The 25858-nt window shown below is 42.1% G+C and overlaps 1 protein-coding gene across 4 annotated transcripts in view; it reads right to left on the reverse strand.

Annotated features, from left to right (window-relative positions):
• afap1 (actin filament associated protein 1) overlaps positions 1-25858 on the reverse strand; it is a 231440-nt gene that overhangs the window by 196212 nt on the left and 9370 nt on the right. Inside the window, exon 1 of one of the 4 annotated variants that reach the window (XM_075450687.1) lies at positions 22442-22484. The exons of the other annotated variants lie outside the window; for them this stretch is intronic. Within the exon in view, the coding sequence (XP_075306802.1) occupies positions 22442-22466 (25 nt within the window). The 5' untranslated portion in view covers positions 22467-22484. Of the gene's footprint in view, positions 1-22441; positions 22485-25858 lie in introns of those variants that run through there. 4 annotated transcript variants of the gene reach the window in all.

The raw sequence follows: 25858 nt of genomic DNA on the forward strand, positions 1-25858 counted from the left end.
TTTAATGGTAACAGCTCCAAACTTGGCCAGGTTACTCTTAAGATATGGGGGGAAAGATTCATGGAGAAACTTTTCCAAACTCTGAACGGTGTGGGCGTGGCGACGCGTCAAATTTATGACTTGCCATAAAAAATTATGTCGCTTATAACTCCCACATACATTATCCAATCTGTCCCAAACTTCATACAGTGATTGCTGGACCCAGCCTAAACGCGCACATATAAAATAGTGATATCCACCTACAGCGCCACCTAATGGTGGTCGGAAACGTCTTTTTTTTCCACAACTCGCATTTTATTGAACTCCTCCTACAGATTTAATGGTAACAGCTCCAAACTGGGCCAGGTTACTCTTAAGACATGGGGGGAAAGAATCATGGAGAAACTTTTTCAAACTCTGAACGGTGCGGGCGTGGCCAGGCGGTGAAAATCGTGTGATTGCGTTTGTGATTTGAAAGCCTTATCATCATCGCAAAGTCATGAAACTTGGCACACACGTCCACCCTCTCGACCTCGTACGTATGTAAACGGTATCGTGTGTGGGCGGAGAAAAATGGCTCAATGGCGCCCCCTAGAAATTTTCAAAAACCCCTCCGCATTGGGGTTATTATATGCTCGTACGTACGCAGAGGGTATCGTGCATGTGGGGAGAGCTGCGCGACTACGGCGTCCAGCGCATGCCCCAACGTGCGCACATCCAATGTACGCACACCTCGGTCCCGCTCACAGCTGCTTGCAGCTTTCTAGTTCTTATTCTTTGCAAAAGGTATGCGAAAACTCAGGAAATTTTGCGAGCGCCACCTGCCAGTCGACGACATGAAAGAATCTAAACTTTATATTTTTGGGAGTTGCTCATTGACTCTGTAGCGCCCCCTATGATGCTTAAAAATGGTCCCCTTAATAGGATTAGTTTCGCGTAGGACAATGAAATTCGGTACACTCATTCATCATGCCCAGACGCACAAAAAAGTCTCTTGCCGCTATGGTCCCACGCCTACAGCATGGCGGCCATTTTGAATGGAAAGTGCGTTTTCGTGCCATTTTTGACCGATTCCACGCCTTGCTTAAGATCGAACTTGTCCTACAGATTTAATGCTACAGACTTCAAACTTGGCCAGGTTACTCTTAAGACATGGGGGGGGAAATTCATGGAGAAACTTTTTCAAAACTTAAAGGGCGTGGCCGTGGCGATGCCTCAAAGTTTGATGACTCGCCATCACTCGCCACAAAAAATTTAATTGATTATAACTCCCACATACATTATCCAATCTGTCCCAAACTTCATATGGTGAATGCTGGAACCAGTCTGAACGCACACATATAAAAGAGTGATATACACCTACAGCGCCACCTGCTGGTGATTGGAAACGTCTTTTTTTTTATCACCTCACATTTTATCGAACTCCTCCTACATATTTCATGCTAAAATCTTCAAACTTGGCCAGGTTACTCTTAAGACATGGGCGGAAAAAATTATTGGCCAACTTTTTCAAAACTTAAAGGGCGTGGCCGTGGTGACGCCTCAAATTTATGACTCGCCATAAAAAATTAAGTCGCTTCTAACTTCCACATACATTATCCAATCTGTCCCAAACTTCATACAGTGATTGCTGGACCCAGATTGAACGCTCACATATAAAATAGTGACATCCAGCTATAGCGCCACCTGCTGGTGGTCGGAAACGTCTCTTTTTTTCCACAACTCATATTTTATCGAACTCCTCCTACATATTGAATCCTACAAGCTTCAAACTTTGCCAGGTTATTCTTAAGACATGGAGGAAATAAATCACGGAGAAACTTTTTCAAACTCTGAACGGTGTGGGCGTGGCCAGGCGGTGAAAATCGTGTGATGGCGTTTGTGATTTGAAAGCCTTATCATCATTGCAAGATCATGAAACTTGGCACACACGTCCACCCTCTCGACCTCGTACGTATGTAAACGGTATCGTGTGTGGGCGGAGAAAAATGGCTCAATGGCGCCCCCTAGAAATTTTCAAAAACCCCTCCGCATTGGGGTTATTATATGCTCGTACGTACGCAGAGGGTATCGTGCATGTGGGGAGAGCTGCGCGACTACGGCGTCCAGCGCATGCCCCAACGTGCGCACATCCAATGTACGCACACCTCGGTCCCGCTCACAGCTGCTTGCAGCTTTCTAGTTCTTATTCTTTGCAAAAGGTATGCGAAAACTCAGGAAATTTTGCGAGCGCCACCTGCCAGTCGACGACATGAAAGAATCTAAACTTTATATTTTTGGGAGTTGCTCATTGACTCTGTAGCGCCCCCTATGATGCTTAAAAATGGTCCCCTTAATAGGATTAGTTTCGCGTAGGACAATGAAATTCGGTACACTCATTCATCATGCCCAGACGCACAAAAAAGTCTCTTGCCGCTATGGTCCCACGCCTACAGCATGGCGGCCATTTTGAATGGAAAGTGCGTTTTCGTGCCATTTTTGACCGATTCCACGCCTTGCTTAAGATCGAACTTGTCCTACAGATTTAATGCTACAGACTTCAAACTTGGCCAGGTTACTCTTAAGACATGGGGGGGGAAATTCATGGAGAAACTTTTTCAAAACTTAAAGGGCGTGGCCGTGGCGATGCCTCAAAGTTTGATGACTCGCCATCACTCGCCACAAAAAATTTAATTGATTATAACTCCCACATACATTATCCAATCTGTCCCAAACTTCATATGGTGAATGCTGGAACCAGTCTGAACGCACACATATAAAAGAGTGATATACACCTACAGCGCCACCTGCTGGTGATTGGAAACGTCTTTTTTTTTATCACCTCACATTTTATCGAACTCCTCCTACATATTTCATGCTAAAATCTTCAAACTTGGCCAGGTTACTCTTAAGACATGGGCGGAAAAAATTATTGGCCAACTTTTTCAAAACTTAAAGGGCGTGGCCGTGGTGACGCCTCAAATTTATGACTCGCCATAAAAAATTAAGTCGCTTCTAACTTCCACATACATTATCCAATCTGTCCCAAACTTCATACAGTGATTGCTGGACCCAGATTGAACGCTCACATATAAAATAGTGACATCCAGCTATAGCGCCACCTGCTGGTGGTCGGAAACGTCTCTTTTTTTCCACAACTCATATTTTATCGAACTCCTCCTACATATTGAATCCTACAAGCTTCAAACTTTGCCAGGTTATTCTTAAGACATGGAGGAAATAAATCACGGAGAAACTTTTTCAAACTCTGAACGGTGTGGGCGTGGCCAGGCGGTGAAAATCGTGTGATGGCGTTTGTGATTTGAAAGCCTTATCATCATTGCAAGATCATGAAACTTGGCACACACGTCCACCCTGACGACCTCGTGTGTATGTCTACGGAGTCCAGCGCATGCCACAACGTGCGCACATCCAACGTACGCACACCTCGGTCCCACTCACAGCTGCTTGCAGCTTTCTAGTTGTTACTGTTATTGTTATTTTACTGCTAATTTTATTAGGCCTGAGCAGCTAAGCGCTGCGAAGGCCTATTGTATCTGCAGGAATTCACTATTATTCCGGCTTCTTTTTCTTCTCCACGCGGAATCGCGAATGGGGAGGCCTGAACGTATTCGAAAACTCACCAAACTTTACCCAAAATTGTCCCCCGCGTGAAACTGCATGATTTTAATGTAACCGAAAGTGGGCGTGGCCAAACTGCTCTACAGCGCCACCTAACGTGAGATAGCCCGAACCGTACGTCGTAGAGATCTGAAACTCGGTATGTACGTAGATCGCCTCAAATCAAGAACAAAAGTCTCTTGGAGGTATGCTCTAAAACGTACAAGGAGGCGGCCATCTTGGGTCAAAGGGCAAATTTTGGCCATTTTCCATATTTACACACCTCGCAGGAAAATTTTCACGCCCCAGGGATTTTGAGGTACGGACTTCATCTTTGGTCGGTATGCAGTTAAGGGATGGGGGAACAAAAGTTATCAGAAATCTTGAGTTTTTGAGCATGTTTAGGGGGCTTGGCCAAGCGGCGAACTTGGCGTACTCGCCAGGGTAAACGAAACGCTATAACTTTCACGTAAAAAGTTTAATCTGCACCAAACTTGGTATAAGTCATCCATGTTGGATGCATGTCGATCCTATGTGGTCATATTCTGACGTCATCTAAGCCCCTCCCCCTCAGAACAGGAAGTCACTTTTTTTATTTGGAAAGCTCCATCTCTGGCCCCCTTCACCTAATCAACATGATCTTGCTTCAGAATACAGATAACAAGTTGGTCTCACTTGCTTTAAAGCACCAACAGTTTTCAGCTGAAGGCGTGGCTCTGGCGGCTTGGTGAAGTCAGACATCACGCCGTTACCATACGTTTGGCTCTAAATTCTACAGTTTTGAGCCCAGATGCACCAAACTCACTGGGATCAATCCTAATCCACCCCCCAACAGGTGTGCGGTCCAATATTTGATGGGCGTGGCCTAATGCCTCCACAGCGCCCCCTAGAACGGAGCAGTGCTTCACACGTTGGCGTGGTACATTTCTGACGTCACTAAACCCCGCCCCGACAAAACAGGAAGTGACGGTAACTCCTGTCTGGAAGGTGAGATATCGCTCCAACTTTGAACAAGTGCCACTGGTGTCGTACTGTCGTGGCCTGAAGGCGATTTGGGAAATTCGTCGCATGCTCCGCCCGGTGGACGGGTGCGGGAGACGCGGGACGGCGTCCATGACTACATCGGGTCGGCGGTGCAGGCGGTCAGGCGGTCGCAAGGCCGGAGCTACGCTTGGCTGCGAGGGCCGTTATCACTGCTTGCAGTTCTTGTTTTAAATTGTATTTTTATCTGTGATGAAGTTAGTCTTATTGCTATTTTATTGATGATTCTCTTAATATGTGATGTAGTTACTGTTGTGAAGCACTTTGGTCAGCTGAGGTTGTTTTAATGTGCTATATAAATCAATTTTGAATTGAATTGAATTACAGTTACGTACCGAGGCCGGAGAGAAAATGAAAAACATGGGCCATCTCAAGGAAAACTCAGGGTCCTCTGAACAGGTCAAATAGGCCTTTAACAAGAACCATACGCTGAGGGAATTTATAGACCTCATCCTCATTGGATTTTTTGTCCTCATCTACCACGTGTGTTGAAGTGCGCACACACAAACGCATATGACAGAACAAAGGGACATACAGGACATACAGTCTCATGTACAGTTAAGTTGAACTTTTTTTAGCTTTTATTAACGTTCTTCATACTTTAACTGTATTTGCTACTATTTAATGGTGCACAAGAGTGAACAAAAGTAAATGTAGCCAACAGAATTCTAAAGTCCTTAATCCTTTACTAGTTGTTCATTTTTGTAGTATTTAATTTAACGATTGATCATAGTTCCTCAAAACTATTAAATAATGTGGTCATATGCTGACGTCATCTAAGCCCCGCCCCCTCAGAACAGGAAGTCACTTGTTTTACTTGGAAAGCTCCATCTCTGGCCCCCTTCACCGAATCAACATGATCTTGTGTCAGAATACAGATAACAAGTTGGTCTCACTTGCTTTAAAGCACCAACAGTTTTCAGTTGAAGGCGTGGCTATGGCGGCTTGGTGAAGTCAGACATCACGCCGTTACCATACGTTTGGCTCTAAATTCTACAGTTTTGAGCCCAGATGCACCAAACTCCATGGAATCGATCCTAATCCACCCCCCAACAGGTGTGCGGTCCTATATTTGATGGGCGTGGCCTAATGCCTCCACAGCGCCCCCTAGAAAATCTAAAAACATCAGCCCCAAGCCATGCTTTCACCGACAATCATGTAACTCAGCACACCTGTGCGTCTTGTCAGGACCTACAAAATAGTGTTGGCGTGGCAGAATGGCAAATTCCAATCCCTCGCCGTTTGCATACGTTCGGCTCTAAATCTTACATGCATCATCCGATTTGCACCAAACTAGATATGAATAACTTTTGTTAACATCTAAAGAGCCCAATAGGATTATATTGGAGTGTGACTCCACTGTGCCCCCTAGATCATTTAAACAGCTATATCTCCTTGAGACATTGTCCGATCTGCACCGTATTTTTTGTGCATCATTACGGAGCGGCGCTTGACACATTGGCGTGTTACATTTCTGATGTCACTAAACTCCGCCCCAACAAAACAGGAAGTGACGGTAACTCCTGTCTCGAAGGTGAGATATCGCTCCAACTTTGAACACGTGCCACTGGTGTCGTACTGACGTGGACGGAAGGCGATTTGGGAGATTTGTCGCACGCTCCGCCCGGTGGACGGGCGCGGGAGACGCGTGACGGCGTCGATGACCACGGCGGTGCAGGCGGTGCAGGCGGTGCAGGCGGTGCAGGCGGTGCAGGCGGTGCAGGCGGTCAGGCGGTCGCAAGGCCGGAGCTGCGCTTGGCTGCGAGGGCCGTTATCACTGCTTGCAGTTCTTGTTTGCGAAGGCCTATTGTATCTGCAGGATTTCACTATTATTCTTCCCCTTCTTTTTCTTTTCCGCACGGAATCGCAAATGGGGACGCCTTAACGTATTCGAAAACTCACGTAACTTTGCCCAAAATTGTCCCCCGCGTGAAACTGCATGATTTTAATGGAGCCGAAAGTGGGCGTGGCCAAACTGCTCTACAGCGCCACCTAACGTGAGATAGCCCGAACCGTACGTCGTAGAGATCTGAAACTCGGTATGTACGTAGATCGCCTCAAATCAAGAACAAAAGTCTCTTGGAGGTATGCTCTAAAACGTACAAGGAGGCGGCCATTTTGGGTCAAAGGGCAAATTTTGGCCATTTTTCATATTTACACACCTCGCAGGAAAATTTTCACGCCCCAGGGATTTTCAGCTACGGACTTCATCTTTGGTCGGTATGCAGTTAAGGGATGGGGGAACAAAAGTTATCAGAAATCTTGAGTTTTTGAGCATGTTTAGGGGGCTTGGCCAAGCGGCGAACTTGGCATACTCGCCAGTGTAAACGAAACGCTATAACTTTCACGTAAAAAGTTTAATCTGCACCAAACTTGGTATGAGTCATCCATGTTGGATGCCCGACGGACCTATGTGGTCATATGCTGACGTCATCTAAGCTCCGCCCCCTCAGAACAGGGAGTCACTTTTTTTTACTTGGAAAGCTCCATCTCTGGCCCCCTTCACCTAATCAGCATGATCTTGAGTCAGAATACAGATAACAAGTTGGTCTGACTGGCTTTAAAGCACCAACAGTTTTCAGTTGAAGGCGTGGCTCTGGCGGCTTGGCGAAGTCAGACATCACGCCGTTACCATACGTTTGTCTCTAAATTCTACAGTTTTGAGCCGAGATGCACCAAACTCACTGGGATCGATCCTAATCCACCCCCTAACAGGTGTGCCGTCCAATATTTGATGGGCGTGGCCTAATGCCTCCACAGCGCCCCCTAGAAAATCTAAAAACATCAGCCCCAAGCCATGCTTTCACCGACAATCATGAAACTCAGCACACCTGTGTGTCTTGTCAGGACCTACAAAATAGTGTGGGCGTGGCAGAATGGCAAATTACAATCCCTCGCCGTTTGCATACGTTCGGCTCTAAATCTCACATGCATCATCCGATTTGCACCAAACTAGATATGAATGACCTTTGTTAACCTCTAAAGAGCCCAATAGGATTATATTGAAGTGTGACTCCAGTGCGCCCCCTATATCATTTAAATAGCTATATCTCCTTGAGACATCGTCCAATCTGCACCATATTTTTTGTGCATCATTACGGAGCGGCGCTTGACACGCTGACGTGGTACATTTCTGAACGTCACTAAACTCCGCTACCACAAAACAGGAAGTGACAGTAACTCCTGTCTGGAAGGTGGGATATCGCTCCAACTTTGAACACGTGCCACTGGTGTCGTACTGAAGTGGACTTAAGGCGATTTGGGAGATTCGTCGCGCGCTCCGCCTGGTGGACGGGTGCAGGGGACGCGTGACGGCGTTCATGACCACGTCGGGGCGGCGGTGCCAGCGCTCAGGCGGTCGCAAGGCCGGAGCTGCGCTTGGCTGCGAGGGCCGTTATCACTGCTTGCAGTTCTTGTGATTCTTTTTCTTCTCCACGCGGAATCGCGAATGGGGAGGCCTGAACGTATTCGAAAACTCACCAAACTTTGCCCAAAATTGTCCCCCGCGTGAAATCACATGTTTTTAATGGAGTCGAAAGTGGGCGTGGCCAAACTGCTCTACACCGCCACCTAACGTGAGATAGACCGAACCGTACGTCGTAGAGATCTGAAACTCGGTATGTATGTAGATCGCCTCAAATCAAGAACAAAAGTCTCTTGGAGGTATGCTCTAAAATGTACAAGGAGGCGGCCATTTTGGGTCAAAGGGCAAATTTTGGCCATTTTTCATATTTACACACCTCGTAGGAAAATTTTCACGCCCTAGGGATTTTGAGCTACGGACTTCATCTTTGGTCGGTATGCAGTTAAGGGATGGGGGAACAAAAGTTATCAGAAATCTTGAGTTTTTGAGCATGTTTAGGGGGCTTGGCCAAGCGGCGAACTTGGCGTACTCGCCAGTGTAAACGAAACGCTATAACTTTCACGTAAAAAGTTCAATCTGCACCAAACTTGGTATGAGTCATCCATGTTGGATGCATGTCAATCCTATGTGGTCATATGCTGACGTCATCTAAGCTCCGCCCCCTCAGAACAGGAAGTCACTTTTTTTACTTGGAAAGCTCCATCTCTAGCCCCCTTCCCCTAATCAACATGATCTTGTGTCAGAATACAGATAACAAGTTGGTCTCACTTGCTTTAAAGCACCAACAGTTTTCAGTTGAAGGCGTGGCTATGGCGGCTTGGTGAAGTCAGACATCACGCCGTTACCATACGTTTGGCTCTAAATTCTACAGTTTTGAGCCCAGATGCACCAAACTCACTGGGATCGATCCTAATCCACCCCCCAACAGGTGTGCGGTCCAATATTTGATGGGCGTGGCCTAATGCCTCCACAGCGCCCCCTAGAACATCTAAAAAAAAATCAGCCCCAAGCCATGCTTTCACCGACAATCATGAAACTCAGCACACCTGTGCGTCTTGTCAGGACCTACAAAATAATCTGGGCGTGGCAGAATGACACATTCCAATCCCTCGCCGTTTGCATACGTTCGGCTCTAAATCTCACATGCATTATCCGATTTGCGCCAAATTATATAAGAATGACCTTTGTTAACCTCTAAAGAGCCCAATAGGATTATATTGGAGTGTGACTCCAGTGCGCCCCCTAGATCATTTAAACAGCTATATCTCCTTGAGATATCATCCGATCTGCACCATATTTTTTGTGCATCATTACGGAGCAGCGCTTGACACGTTGGCGTGGTACATTTCTGACGTCACTAAACCCCGCCCCCACAAAACAGGAAGTGACGGTAACTCCTGTCTGGAAGGTGAGATATCGGTCCAACTTTGAACACGTGCCACTGGTGTCGTACTGACGTGGACTGAAGGCGATTTGGGAGATTCGTCGCGCGCTCCGCCTGGTGGACGGGCGCGGGAGACGCGTGACGGCGTTGATGACCACATCGGGGCGGCGGTGCCGGCGCTCAGGCGGTCGCAAGGCCGGAGCTGCGCTTGGCTGCGAGGGCCGATATCACTGCTCACAGTTTTAATTTAAATTGGTTCTGGCTCGGAGTCGATCGTATGTGGCTCATTATCTGATGCTAGCTCCGGATGCTAGCTCATTATCTGATGCTAGCTCCGGATGCTAGCTTTGGACCTGGGCTTGACATAACGTGGGAGGTTGATGGCTCCGTGTCAGAGCATTGGTTGTGGTTCTTTTCGGACGAATCAGGCCTTAACTTAACCAAAAAGTTGTCAATCGTTCTTTTCATCTTATCACCCGCGGCTACATCCACTGTTTATCTGACGAGCCGAGGTTCATCACCTCTCTGTCTGACTAGCAAGCACGTGTTCAAACGTACACACGTACAACGGCCAATCAGAAGGGGGTCCCGCCCTTCACTATCTCTGATTGGTTTAGACCACGATATGGCCTAATGTGTGTTTGTTGTTGAACCACAGGGAGACTAGACGCGTAGACTTCTTTTTTTTTTTTCCTCGAACGGGTGGTTGCACAGGTGCAACCTGAGATTTTTTTTAGGCGCATCATCGAGAAAATAGGTCGCATGTGCGACCACTCTAGAGCCCTGAAAGGTGTTGATATTTCTTTTGTTGTGGTTATTGATTTGGCTTTGTCTGACCATTTTTGTATTTTATTTGATTTATTGATCACTCAGAATGTTCAAACAACCAGCTTCTCAGTTAAGAAGAGGTACATTAATGTGAAAACAAGTGCTCAGTTTAGGGAGGCCATAGCTATGTTACCAACAATTAGGGCAGAGTCGGTTGAAGGACTGCTGGATCATTTCAACTTGAAAAACTTTAAATGTAATGGAAGCTGTTGCACCAATAAGAATTAGCACTTTTGGGGCGGTCGGTGGCGTAGTGGGTTAAGCAGCCGCCCCATGTATAGAGGCTATAGTCCTCGCTGCAGCTGGCCCCGGTTCAAGTCCCGCACTGAGCGGCCCTTTGCTGGATGTCTTCCCCCTCTCTCTGCCCCCTGCTTCCTGTCTCTCTCCAACTGTCCTATCATTAAAGGCATAAAAAGCCCCCCCCCCAAAAAAAAGAATTAGCACTTTGAGCAAACAGAAAACACCATGGAGAAACACCACTACGGTCAAAAACCTGAAGAGAGAATGCAGGAAAGCTGAACATAAGTGGAGGAAAACAAAGCTTCAGATTCACTATGAGCTGTACAAACAAAGCCTGCATAGTTATAACAATGAGCTGTGCAAGGCCAGACAGCTGCATTTATCTTAAATGATTAATAAGAATGGCAACAATTCTCAAACTCTGTTTGGTTGAAAAACTCACAAATCCTCCTAAACAGTCAAACCCAGACATCCTCTCCACATAGAAATGCAACGAATTTGCCAACTTTTTTAGCCAAAGAAATCAAAACAATTAGACAAAACATTCACGCAACACAGACAAACAAGAAAACTAATCTGTGTCTAAAACCTAGAAATAACTCTGTTATGTCACAATTTAATATAGTTGATTTAATAATCCTAGAGGAAACAGTTCGGCATCTGAAATCGACAACTTGCACTCTGGACATAATACCATCCGACTTTTTAAAAACTGTTTTTACCTCAGTAGAAAGTGATCTCCTACGAATAGTTAACAGCTCACTGGCATCAGGCATTTTCCCCAAGTCACTAAAGACAGCTGCCATTAAGCCACTCCTAAAGAAGGGAACTCTAGACGCCTCTATGATGAACAAATACAGACCTGTCTCTAACCTTTCTTTTATAGCCAAGATTATTGAGAAAGTTGTATTTAACCAGCTCAACGAATTTCTGAATGAAAGTGGAAGTCTTGATAACTTTCAATCAGGCTTCAATCAGACGTCATCACAGCACTGAAACAGCTCTGGTCAAAGTGTTAAACGACATCAGGTTGAATACTGATTCTGGTAATGTTTCAGTCCTGGTTCTGTTGGACCTCAGCACTGCGTTTGATACTGTAGATCAGGGGGTTCTTAACCTTTTTGACCTTGAGGCCCAATTTTTATAGTACAAAGTGGCCCGAGGCCCATTAAATATTACACTGTATAGTATATATAATTGACCTCACTCACGGTTTGATTTGTATTCAATAATAAACCAAATCCACTTACAATTTGACAAGCAAAAACCTTGTCAAATAAAATGACATGATAAAATGGGATCATCACAAAGACTTTTATTAGACATGTGTATGTAAACCTGCACACACATCAAGCCACTGAACAGGCTGATAATTCCTGACACAAATCAAGCCGGGACAAGACATTTTTTTAAAGGATCAAGTCAGGCTTTTTAATTAAAAAAGGAAATTGTTTTTTAAATTGTAGTAATTTGTATTAATTGGACTCATTTTGAATTGAATTAATTGGATTTGATTGGATTATTACAATGAATTGGACTCTAACTGACTTGAATTGGACTATATCATTGAAGTGCCTTGAGATGACATTTGTTGTGATTTGGCACTGTATAAATAAACTGAATTGTATTGACTCAATGCTTTCTTTATGCTAAACTAAAATAACCTTGCCCGCATACAGGTGCAGACTGCAGGTGTCATTCATTTAACCAGCAGCAAGCCTACTTAGCAGTCAAAGTCAAGCAAAAAGCAGCCTGGTGCACAAGAAAACATGTACTTACTTATTATGGATGAATCAAGGAGTTCACAGTCCCTCCAAATGTTCAAACACACACTACCTGGCCTGACTAAAAAGAACTTGGGTCATGCAGACCCCTCCCACAGATTAACAGGCAAATTGGCCACTCTTGGCTGAAACCAGTTTCAATGGGTGCTGTTATTACACAGTGAAACTAAACCAGCAGCAAGCCTACTTAGCATTCAAAGACAAGCAAAAAGCAGCCTGGTACACAAGAAAAATTGTACTTACTTATTCTGGATGATTCAAGGAGTCCCTCCAAAAGTTAAAACACACACCTGTGTGTGTAACTATCATGACTTGGTCAAGTGCAGTTTGTGGGTATTACTGGTCACACAAGCAGCCTACATGAATGTAAAATATATTAAACATGAGGCAAACATGGTGTTTCAGGTCATTTTACAGCATTTATTTAAATAAAATACTTCAAATCTGAAGTTGACAATGCATCCTTGTTCATATTTCACCATATTTCACCAAAAATCATTCTCTTCCAACACTTGTCTGAGGTTGGGTCACAGAGGCAACAGGTCCAGGAAAGAAACCCTAACATTCCTCTCCCAGGTGTGACTCTCCAGCTCCCGCTGGGGGATTCTCAGGTGTTCCCAGGCCAGAGAGAATCTATAATCACTCCGGCATGTACGGGCCTCCTCCCATGGACATGTCCGAAAAACTTCCAAAGGAAGGCAACCAGGAGGCATCCGAATCTGATGCCTGAACATCAAAGACAACTCACAGAAATTTTCACATAAGTGAACCTGAGGTCCCCACTATGATGATGATGATTATAATTATTATTATTGTTATCATTGTTATTATTATCATCAGTAATAATGGTCAACAACACTGACTCAAGTAAACCAGGGGTCCGTTTCACAAAGCAGGTTCAACAAACTCTGAGTCTATTCCTGAACTCTGAGTTGATCGCCTCTGAGATAGAAAACTCTGAGTTTTCGGTTCCAGAAACGCTGATTTGAGTGAGTTTAGTCAACTCTGAGTAGTTTCACCTTGAGTTTAGCGTGTGCGCCACAACTTTAAAAAGCCAGCATCAATGGAGCCCCGATTTGACGAGTCACCATGCCAATGGGGAAGAGGAGGGGCTATGTTTTTCACCAACCTCGAATTGGAAATCTTAATGCGCTCATACGGCGAGTTTCAACACGTTTTTAGAAAGAAGTGCAACACCGCTGCAGCTGCAAAAGCATAAGTTTGAATGTAGTCCTTTGCAATCACAATAATATAACAGGGGAAAATTGCTTGAATGGTCATCTATATCATGTTCTGTAAAATAATTAAGCCTATTTAAACTAACACAGACTTCTACTCAGCCAACAGAAAGAAATGGTAAATGGACTGTACTTGTATAGCGCTTTTCTAGTCTAACTGACCACTCAAAGCGCTTCTAACACTACATGTCACTTTCACCCAATCGCACACACTCATACAGCACGTCTACATCTATACACACTACGTGCTTTATAATCATTCACACAAACATTCATACACCGACGGATTTATCGGTAGGCAACGTGGGGTTCAGTGTCTTGCCCAAGGACACTTCGACATGTAGCCCATGGAAGCTGGAGTCGAACCACCGACCTTCCGATTGATGGGTGACTGCTCTTCCTCCTGAGCTACAGCCGCCCAGAAGGCAGATGCCCATAAAACGGGTGGTGACCCAGCACCGCCACCTCTTACGGAGGCACAGGAGCTGGCCCTAAGCCAGAATATTGAAAGGCCAGTGGCTGAGGGAATCCCTGGAGGGAGTCCACCCCCAAGACACAAGTGTCTTTATAAAATATAATAGGCCTATATATTTCTTTTTTAAGCCTATTCATACAAATATGTATTTGCCTTTTATTTGTTTTTTTCTTTTGTCCCAACAAATTCTGATGGTGCCGCTCAAAAAGGTAATTGTCTGGAAATGCTAAAACATCTATGATCTGATAACCATCTCCATCCATCCATCCATTATCTATACCGCTGAATCCGTCGATCGGGTCGCGGGTGGGCTGGAGCCCATCCCAGCAGTCAATGGGCGAGAGGCGGGGTACACCCTGGACAGGCCGCCAGTCCATCGCAGGGCCACATAGAGACATACGAGACAAACAACCATGCATGCTCACACTCACTCCTAAGGACAATTTAGAGATGCCAATCAACCTAACATGCATGATTTTTTGGACAGTGGGAGGAAGCCAGAGTACCCGGACTGATAACCATCTCCCGACAAATATTTAGTTCTCTGCGCAATAATGCTGCACCTTCATCCACGGCATCGTTGTCAAAAGGACATGCCATGTTCGTGAAAAAAGTCGCCTCCTACTGTGCCTAATGGACTTCTAGAAGTAGAAGAACAAGGCTACACCAAAACTCGCTCTGCTGACTGAATGAATGAGGAAATCAAATGGCGTGTGTGGCTGAAAGAGGGCGGAGACAGAGAGAAACTCGAGGTTTCTTGAGTAAAACCTGGTCCCGACCAGGTTAGGTTCATAGAGTCTGTTACTACGGTAACTGACCGAGAGGTTAAGTTACCTCTCTTTGTGAAACAGGCTATAGTTACCCCTCTTTCTTTGGTTTGAGTTACCTCCCTTTGTGAAACGGAAAACTCAGAGTTTCCCTCATTTCAGGGTTAATAAACTCAGAGTTTTCACTAAACCTGCTTTGTGAAACGGACCTCAGATCACTTTAGGGAGTGACTCAGAGTAACCTGAGTCCATAAAATGAACCGAGTTTACAACCACTATTATGAACATAATACTGAAAAAAATAATCAGAATTATGATTTTAGCTATAATAGAGGAGGCCCAATATGAAAGATTAATGGAAGTTAGTTATTATTTATTGGTAAAGAAACCAAAATTTGAATCAGTTAAATTGTGAAATAGTCATTCGATGTATTAAAAATGATAGAGATTGATCATTAAAAGAGTAATTAAATATAGCCCTATAGCATACATGTTTTAACAATGTCTTTCACAAAAATGGCTATAAAAACTCTTTTAACTGGCTTCTCTTTTAGTGGTTTTCTGTCTGATTCTATGTGCATATTCCATCAAACTAGACAGGTAAGCAGTTAAAAATTAACTTTTCTGGTTGCTATGTTGAAGTTTTCATCCATCCAAAATTAAATGAATTTTGCTTATGGTAATCACTAGGGTCCATATATCAGACAGAGTGATGCTACATGTGTGGAGCATGTGTGGACACTTAAAAGTTATTTTGGTTTTTTTTGTAATGGCTCACATCATCATACAGTAAGAACGAAGTATCCAAACTTTAAAAAAAAAAACACAAAAAATAAAGAAAAAAAAGTCCTCACATTTAAACAACTGCCACAAACAGAGGTGAAAGACAGAGGTGAGGAAAGAGAAATGATAGTTTGCTGAACTTGTATTGACAGAGTGAAGAATCTAAAAAACATTAATAGGCTACAGATGCCAGCCTTGTCCCAACATGAAATTCGGCACCTCAGTTTCGTAATCATGCATTTGGTCTTTTCACAAGCACTGACAGGCAGAAACAGGCAGGCAGCAGGCGAGAGTGAGGCAGAAAGACAGATTAACTCTCCTCAACCAACATGCTTTACAATTAATAATTCTGCCTTAACATAATTTTAGCAACTATCACATGGACCCACTCATTCCTCCACTCTTTTATGGCTGACTCTGACTGCTCATTAGAAACAATTAGAGGGCTGTTATTCTCCAAGTTATGCAGTTTTCAACCACGGGCAGTGGAAAAGAGGAGGTATCCTGTTATTTCCTTTGTTTCTTTATGTTTCATGTGCTCACATAAGCATGTAACCAAAATTTAAAAACAAGGAGCCTCCTAATCATGACAGACAGAAGGCTTGGACAGGTCAAATTAGCAATGATGGTGTTGGTGCTGAGAAAACCTCTTGCACACAAAATACTACCAAATATTTCATCGTCTCTTGTGCATAACTTCTGACTATGAGGGCAGCGTCCTCACCTGCAGGCAAACACCTGGGCCCTGACGGTGGAGCGAGCGTGAGTGTGAGAGTGTGAGAGAGATAGTGTGAGAGAGAGACGGGAGTCAGACGGCATCCTGTAAATACTGGCCTACAGAAAAACAAAGTGGGAAACAAACATCCATTTGGGGGAAGGGGAAGGACAGAGAGAGAAACAAGACAAAAGGAAAGGGGGAACAAACGTGGGAAGTGGAAGCACAAAGACAATGGAGAAAAGTCAAATGATTAAAGGAACAGTTCACTATTTAAGACCTTGAGTCCCAGTTCCAGCTTGTTTATCAAGTATAAGAAATGAGGAGACCATTTTCACAACAATAGCTCATTTCTATCCATTTTGTCTGTTTTCGCTGGTCCATCCTGCTGCTACAGACAGGGTTCCATTGGGCACTCTGTTCAATGTCCTTAAAACAATACTAATGTTAATTTTAAAGAAAAGGTCAACTCACCGGGTGGTTCGTGGATGTTCCTGTGTGTCCCAAAAAAATTGCGTTGCGAAATAAAAGTTATTTCTTGCTTTATTTAGCATTTTGTAATCCAATTGTATTCCGTTTGGAAGACTTTTCACTTTCACTGTCAGATCACTGCGCCAGGGCTAGAGCCTCAGACTCAAATATAGAGCGGATGTTTACGTGCGTCGTGATTTAGCATGAAAAATAGTTCCTGAACAGCAAAGAACACGGATTACACGGATGGAAAACCATAAAATGCGCCGACATTTTTTTGTTAATACCACTAACCACCCGGTGAGTTGACCTTTTCTTTAAAATTAACATTAGTATTAGAAATGAGTTTCCTTTGTTGAATGGCTGGGCTCCACTTTAAAGATCGGTAAGGAGCTCAGCCATCTGGGGGGAGTACAAAGTCGAACAGCTGTTCCTTTGAAAGAATTCAGTTAGAATGGTTCAGACACCTGCTTAAGATGCCTCCTGGTTGCCTTGTTTTGGAAATTTTCCCCTTGGAAGGAGGCCTTAGGGTGGATTCAGAATTTGCTGGAGGTATTGCATATTTCATCCGGTATGAGAATGCCTTGGGATCCTCCATGAGGAAGTGGACCTCTGGAAGGCCCAGAATGGAAATTAATGGAAATGTGTCACTTAATCCTGTATATATCACCCTCATGGAAAAGTTCATATACTTGATTTTGAAGTGTCCTTTGTCCAAGTCCATCCGTAGATATTACAATAATAGAATGATTAGAAAATACACAAGATATAAAACGGGGAATAAAAGTGTACACACTGACGATAAAATGTGATTTTAGTGCTTACTTTACGATAGATACAAGATATGGCCAAAGAAGTTGGTGGTAATCTTATTTTGGTCTAATATTAGGTACATGTAGACTTTATAACAGATATTACTGTTGTCAAATAAAAACTCAGTCAAATAAACTAATTATTCTTTTTATTTTGTTTATTGATATTGTATTCACAATAACCCTTTCTACTCCGTCTTTTCCAGGTGGGGTTGATGTGGTGAGACTGGGCTTCAAACAATTGCAGCTTAATGAGGATTTTTTTCTCTTACAAATGTAGCAAAACTATTTTGTGAAGGTTAAGGTGTTAAAAGTAAACCGTCAATTTGAAGACAATTGAACAATTTGTCGTAAAACAAACAAAAAGAGCCTTTATGTCATCGACATTAATCAATGTAGATAATCTAGATTATTTATTGTTCTTTAAGAAAATGTTATCTAAATACTGAATTAAGATAGTAGCTGGCTATTCTGTAAGAAGTATATAGTGTGTAACACAATTAGATTATGAGCAAACTGATGTGCTCCGTGGTACACTGGAAGTAACTGTCAGCTTACCATGAATCTGAAATGGTGAGCTGTGATTTTCACACAAGAATATGTGTCCACCATTTTCTATTCATCTGAGGGATCCTGAAACCCTGTTCTGAAAAATACTAATAATAATACTAATTCCTATAAATCTTGCTATCTTTAAGGTTTTTCATTGGCATCATCGCAAATGACTTCTTATATTCAAGCAAGAGTGGATTAAGTATTAATCAACATGTTAAAATAATTTTGACCACATCTTTTCTAACTTTGAACTCATCTAATCGCTTTCAACTCTATTAATATCTTATAACTGTTTTCTTGTTATTTTTATTTGTTTCATTCAAGTCAATCATTAAGTTTACACTGCAACAATATAATTTTCCATTAGTAAGTAGTAATATTTCTTCCACAATCTTCAATAATCAAACTCAGTAATGTCTATGCTTAAAAAAACTAACCAAATCTTGACCAAAAAAAGAAACAAATATATCAAATAAAAATATGATAAAACCCAATCAATGCAAAGAACATGTAATAAATATTAAAATATTCCAATTTCAATTTAGTAAAGAGCCTCTGAAGTATTCCAAACCCATCCATCCATCCATTTTCTATACCCGCTGTATCCGTCGGTCGGGTCGCGGGGGGGCTGGTGCCTATCCCAGCAGTCATCGGGCGAGAGGCAGGGTACACCCTGGACAGGTCACCAGTTCATCACAGGGCCACACAGAGACAAATGAGACAAACAACCACACACGCTCACACTCACTCCTAAGGACAATTTTAGAGACACCAATTAACCTAACATGCATGTTTTTGGACAGTGGGAGGAAGCCGGTGTACCCGGAGAAAACCCACGCATACACAGGGAGAACATGCAAACTCCACACAGAGAGAACCAGCCGGGAGTTGAACCTGGAACCTTCTTGCTGTGAGGCGACAGTGCTGTATTCCAAACCATTAAGAAAAAAAATACTCAATTGAAACTTTAGTCTAACCCAGAGTGTTTACTGTAAAGCTCTCTGTTCTTGTTTTTATCTCTGCAGGTTACATTGCTGGCTCAGAACTCCATCCTGTTCACAAGCCAACAAGATGTAAACAATGTGTCTGCCTCCTATTGTCCATTGTTAATTGCAGAGACTGCAGAGTCTGTGGTGAAACTGTCCAAGGAAACACCAAGACTCAGACTCACATATGCATACAAGAAATGTTAAAAGAAAAGAAAGCAAGTTGCACAAGGTTATGGTATTCCGATTTAGGACGGAGCCAGGTCAGTTCAGGTCCTAAAAGTGAAGACATAAACAGTCTAAATATATCTATATAGTATTTCATTTCTAAAAAAAACCCACTCTGCTAAAATCAGTGTGTTTGAGTATCAGAAGAAAAATAAAACAGCGTAGTAGTAGAAAGAATGCATTATTTTAGAACCTGGCCCAAAACTACCCATGAATTGACAAAATTGTTAAAACATGATTTGTCACCAAAGCAATGACTAAAATGGCTTCACCAAAACATGTTGGATTTTACTGTGGTAAACTTATGAGAAAGATGATGCCTGAACACAGGCTTTAGTTTCAAACATATTTCCTGCACATCATTTAAACTCAGAAGAACAGCTTTTATCCCATTCAATAATTCACTGACTACTGAACACTGGCAGCAGTGATTGTAACTGGAACCTTTTCCATGGTGGTTCATTTTTAACCAAATTAAAACACTGTCCTTACCCATACCGACACTCACATCACAACATATCATTCAAACGAAAAAGCTAGGATGTAAAATTGCGGGTTCATACTGATAGTAAAAATAATACTGACACAGAGTAATTTATTATCCTATTTATGCCATGGAAACAATTAAACATGCTTTATCAAAAAATATATAACTGAGCAGTTCTAAAGTATTTCCTCCCTTTATCAACCCATCTTTGAATCAGTACAAATCAATTTGTAAAATTATTTTGGAAAAACATATATATAACTAAGAAACTTTCATATGTAAAAAAATATTCAAAAACAATTTAACAAGTTAAATTGTTTCGAACTCAATGATTTTTCAGTCCCGAAAGGGCTGGACAAAAATGTATTTTTGGAACCCAAAAATTTAGTATAAATGCATTTTATCAGTTTCAGACAAAGTCAATCCAATGCAACCAGGACAAACCAGACAATACAGCTCGCTGCAGTGATTAATGCCAACTGGCAGTGGAAATTTAACTGAACACTGTTTGCCAGCCATCATGTAAATCAGAAAAAGGAAACTACTCAGTGTGTTATTAGTTGCCAACAGAGTACATCCAGCTGACAAAGCCAGCACTTGTACCTACTGATGCCATCAGACTAGAATCTGCACCACTCAGTGGGAAACAAGTCAACCTTCAGATCAACAGTACTGTTCCAGATACCTGATAGTGTCAAATACTGTAAACTTTCCAGAAACAGCAGCTCCTAACTGTAGTTGTGTGTTGTCACTGAAGCTTGACGCTATCTTAGCTGCTAAATTACTAAATTTTAAACAAGTTAATACATTTGCAATTAAATTTATTTATCATAAACAACACTACTTTAAAGCGGCGCTATGCAACTTTCAGTAATACGGGGTTTGTTATGCAATACACACCCCAAAGCTGTAGGGGGAGCTCCGTAGAAAATAAGGCGACAGTCTAGCCAGACTGTCGTAAACCCACCAGAGGCAATTTACGGTTTATTTTTCAAGACACTGGCAGAGAGTTGGAGAGCCGTCGACATCTAATGGAGAGGGGGTGTGTCTTATCAGGCTACCTGGCTCGGCTCAGAGCCCTTTACGACCTGCTGTGAAGCAGTAGTTCTCGGCTCTCGTGTGTCGCGAGACTTCCAGAGGTAAACAAAGCACGCGGCGCCACAGGCAAAGTTGCAAGCGCTGTTTCGGTCTAGGGCCACCAGATGGAGATGGAAATGTCACCGTTTTCATCAGAACGGGTCAGCCAAGCAATCTGATGATTGCCAAGCAATTTTATGACCATGAAAAAGTTGCATTGTGCCGCTTTAAGCTTTAACCAGGATTGTTCTCAAAATCTAACCAAGTAGTTTTAAATTCTGATCCTCATAAAGTAATTTCACTGCCTAAATTGAAACATACTTCTTGATCGTTTCACATATCATCCACAGCTCCTGCCTAATTATTTGTGATGTCGTGCTTTGTCTATATAGTGGATCTTTTGTATTTGATTAATTGGATTCAGCTTACTTCTCAAACATCCTGCTCCACCTGCAGTCTGTTGCATTAAATCAGGGTGTCAGATGGGGGTGGGGTAGTGTGGGGGCACCAGATCAGCTGATCAATCAATCAATCATCTTTATTTATATAGCGCATTTCATACCACAGGCAACTCAATGTGCCTGTGGCTTCCTTCAAAGATGCAGCAACCCTAGCGAAATGTCTCAATATCCCCACAAGGATCACGTCCAAAAATCCATATAGTGATAAACGCCAGGCTGTACCTAAGATTTCTCGCCGATTTTTTTTAATTGTGTATTTTTACATGTTGAAATTATCTCTGATTAAATTGGGATTCAATTCTGATTAAATCTACCTGCTATGTTGATGGGTTGTTTTTTTTCATTTTTTTTCCTACCCCTCTTTGTGTGGAAGTCCCAGTATGGAGAGGTGAAAAAAAAATGCCCCCCAGCTTGTCCCCTCCTCCTCCTCTCACAGGGCTCCTGATGCTGGGAGCAGCTGGGGCAGTCACATACACACACAGTCTGCCAATTAATCAGTCCTCCCTGCCTCTGCCTCCTCCTCCTTTTTCCAACCACATGGCCCTTTGTATCTTCTTCAGGCTCATAGAGGATACTAAAACCCGTATTTAATGTAGACTTGTCTTGTCCTTACATGTTTATGAATAATACAGATTTCACTCATTCACTGGTTTTGCCAAAAGTTTCAGCGCATTAAATTTAGTGTAATGAAAAGTAACTAGTGTCTGTACATACACTGCAGTGATGTGTGTCTGTTAAACATGAAAAGGCATTGTATTACAATGATAAAACATGAATAAAAAAGCCAAATGCATTAACCTGAAGTCATGACGTAGTGCTAAGTACACACAATAACAATCTTCAGTTGTGTGTCAGAGCTGCTGTTAATAAAATACCACTCTCCGCAAAGTTGATCAATAAGAATCAGACATGTCCCAACATTAACTCAGAGTATATATAAAAAAAACACTTTTAAAAACAAATAAGTAAATGAATATAATAAATAAAACCTAGCATGAATCCTAGCACTTTTTGTGAGTGTATTCAGTCTCATATTGACAGAACCGTTATATACTGGTAGGCTAAACATCCGCGACAACAAAGTCAGACAAGAACAAACATGAAGCGGCCAACTTGGGAAATAAAGTCAACGAACGCGAAGTGTTTGAAACCAGGGAACCGCTCACCTTTGTTGTTTTTCCCCTTTTCCATGTTTGATATAAATATTCCTCTCGCGCCGGTGACAATAAAGGAAGAGCGGGTGCACTTGCCAACCCCCCTTGCAGTGACTGACAGCAGCGCGGACAAATCGGAGGATATTCACTGAAGGCGGGTCTTGCATTGTACTCAAACGTGTGATATACTTGCCTCTGTTGCTGTTGGGCTGAGCTAGATGTCCTTTTGCTTTTGATATTCTAAATTTTAGATCTTAGATTATTGTTGATTGAAAGTTTATTTAAACATAGATATGTATGGAATCCCGTTTCCGCCACTTAATAAAAAAATTATATACTAATTCAAAATTATGATAGTAAGTCAAAATTATGAGGTACTAAGTCAAAATTACTATCTCATAATTTTGACTTAGTATCTCATAATTTTGATTTACTATCATAATTTTGACTTAGTATCTCATAATTTTGACTTAGTATATCTTAATTTTTTTTATTAATTGGCGGAAACGGGCTTCCACAGTATACATGCTTTGCTTAACATTAACAAAGAGATTTTTTTGCAAATGTGAAAATTGGGTTCAGCTAGGTCATAACTTAGCTTTAGCATGCTATAGTAACTCTAGTTTTGTTTTAGTTCATGTGAGTCTTTTGTGTTTTCCATGAATATTGGATATGATATATAATGTTTTTATGAAAGATAAGAAAGTCCGATTGTGGTCTTCTCACAGTTTTATCACATATGTGGGACAGCTATACAAAGTTATTTTTAAGCTACATCGGAAGCTAGGTTCTGAACATAGCATTACTTGTTTGTCAAAGGACTGGAAAGGAGAAAACTAGGAAGCCAAAAGGAAATACCACAACAAATTAATTGTTAGAGACAAAGGATGACCTTGTTCTCGTTTTAATTATAGTTTGAAGGGGAGCTCACTTCAGCAATTTGTAAATGATCGCTGCCTAAGCCTGGATTAGATCAAGTCTTTGGATTTTTTTTTCATTTTTGGTCCGAAAGAACCTTTAAGGTATTGATGATTTTCCTAATCATGTTCATAATTTTGGATTTGGGCTAGTGTAGACTTTATTTTACTCATAGGTGGGTGACAATGGGGCCCTGGGCATGGGCATGTCAACATCCCATACCCCCACGGCAGGGCACTCACTTCACAAAAATTATAAATAATAACAATAAAGATCATTCTTCAACAGGTAGCCCTCTCAGCACCTCAAATATCCTGCCCTGCCCCTGCAATACATCTTCTGTAATGACAGACATATGTGTGTGTATGTTATTTGTCCGCTATATTCACAAGTATAATACTACTACTCTTTCATCCCTAAATCAAATCAAATCAAATTTATTTATATAGCACATGTCATGTACAAACAATTCAAAGTGCTTTACATAAAATAAAAGAATTACAGCAGGGAGTGTAAGAAGCATTAAAAATACGTTTAACACTTTGACCAGAGCTGTTTCAGTGCTGTGATGACGTCTGAAGCCTGATTGAAAGTTATCAAGACTTCCACTTTCATTCAGAAAGTCGTTGAGCTGGTTAAATACAACTTTCTCAATAATCTTAGATATAAAAGAGAGATTAGAGACAGGTCTGTAGTTGTTCATCATAGAGGCGTCTAGAGTTCTCTTCTTTAGGAATGGCTTAATGGCAGCTCTCTTTAGTGACATGGGAAAAATGCCTGATGCCAGTGAGCTGTTAACTATTCGTAGGAGATCACTTTCTACTGAGGTAAAAACAGTTATTAATATATTAATCAGCCCAACTTCTTCCATCAAATCAGATACATATATAACCAAATAGACATATGTATGTTTATGTCGTCATATATACATACATAAATAGGAGTCATGTTTTTTGGTAAGTAGCTCTTTAACCAGCTCGGAGTGGTTGCCAGGTTCGCTAGTACCTGCGTTTTTTGTGCATTACGTGACCAGTCCGCCTCTATTGGGTCAACAACCACACTGCTACAATAGCTACCATGCAAGCTAAACATAAAATACGAGATCTGGCAACCTGATTAAAAAAAAAAAAACCAGCAGGACTGATGTGTCCTGATAACGTCTATTGAATAGACTGATAACAGTCAAATTGGGTGCATAGATATACTTATATTATTATCTATGATCAAAAAAGTATCTTTTGCTTTTTGTGAATACATATTCCAAAAAATGTAAAATGAACAGAGTAAAGCATATTAGAATGCATACACAACAGAAGTTCTGTTGTGTCATATGTAACTACACACAATAGAATCATTGTTCCTTCCCGTCAGCCTAAATTCCTTTGCATTGTCCTGGTCGGGCTGCCGTGCCTCAGCCACTGGCGCATGCGCTATGCGCATGTGGCAATTTAAAAACCCCCACCAAAAACCAAATATATATTTATTTTTTTATTTTTTTTATTTTAAATTTTTAAATTTTAAATTTTTTTTAAACAGAAAGTACGGGGAATGTCGATGCAGGTCGGTGACGTAGAGATAGCAGCGTCCATAGCAACCACCTTAACAACGAGATACTAATATCTTCGGCGAAACTAATAAACGAAAGATCGTCTACATTCTCTGAACGAATATTCTGAAAATATTATGCATAGTTCTCGCTAGAAATGCCATCGAAATGCATACAAATGCAGATGCTTTCTTAAAATGTTATGTTTTTCACAGAAACAAAGTTGACAGTTGGCCATTTTCCTTTTTTAGCTGACGGAAACTTGATAGTCACGTGACCTAATTGCGAAGCAATGTAAATGAATAGGCCAAATAAAATGTAGTATTGTCACAATTTTAGGGGCCACGTTTTCCCTTGTGGACCAACGTAGCTATCACGTTTTTCTGTGAGACTGGGTTGAAATACTCTTCACCATCAAAACACACTGACTTCAAATCTGCAAAAAATTTAAAAAAAGAGAAATATATATATATATATATAGAGAGAGAGCGAGAGAGAGAGAGAGAGAGAGAGAGAGAGAGAGAGAGTTACGGATGTAACTACGGTTCTATGAATTCTGGATGACCGCCAGAGGGCGGTGCTTTCAGCACTGGATATCTCCATCTCACATATGTGCAGGTCGAGTTATTATATCAACAAAGTCACCAGTGACCATGTGATGACGTAGGGTGCACGCCCCAGTATAAGACCCCCACGTCATCACGCAATCTGTTCCTACAGAATCGCCCAGATTCCGAGTGACACACAGCTCTGGCGGTCATCCAGAATTCATAGAACCGTAGTTACATCCGTAACTCTCGTTCTATTTCATTCTTCCTGACCGCCAGAGGGCGGTGCTTTCAGCACTGGATGACTAATGCCAACAAGGTCACGAGGAATGCATACCGCATTAAGGCATGGAAGCTGTTGATAGAACAGCCGTTGCCACAGCAGGTAGAGCAGCCACATTGACGCGATAATAGCGA

This window comes from Odontesthes bonariensis, chromosome 19 (assembly GCF_027942865.1).
Source record: "Odontesthes bonariensis isolate fOdoBon6 chromosome 19, fOdoBon6.hap1, whole genome shotgun sequence".
NCBI lineage: Eukaryota > Metazoa > Chordata > Actinopteri > Atheriniformes > Atherinopsidae > Odontesthes > Odontesthes bonariensis.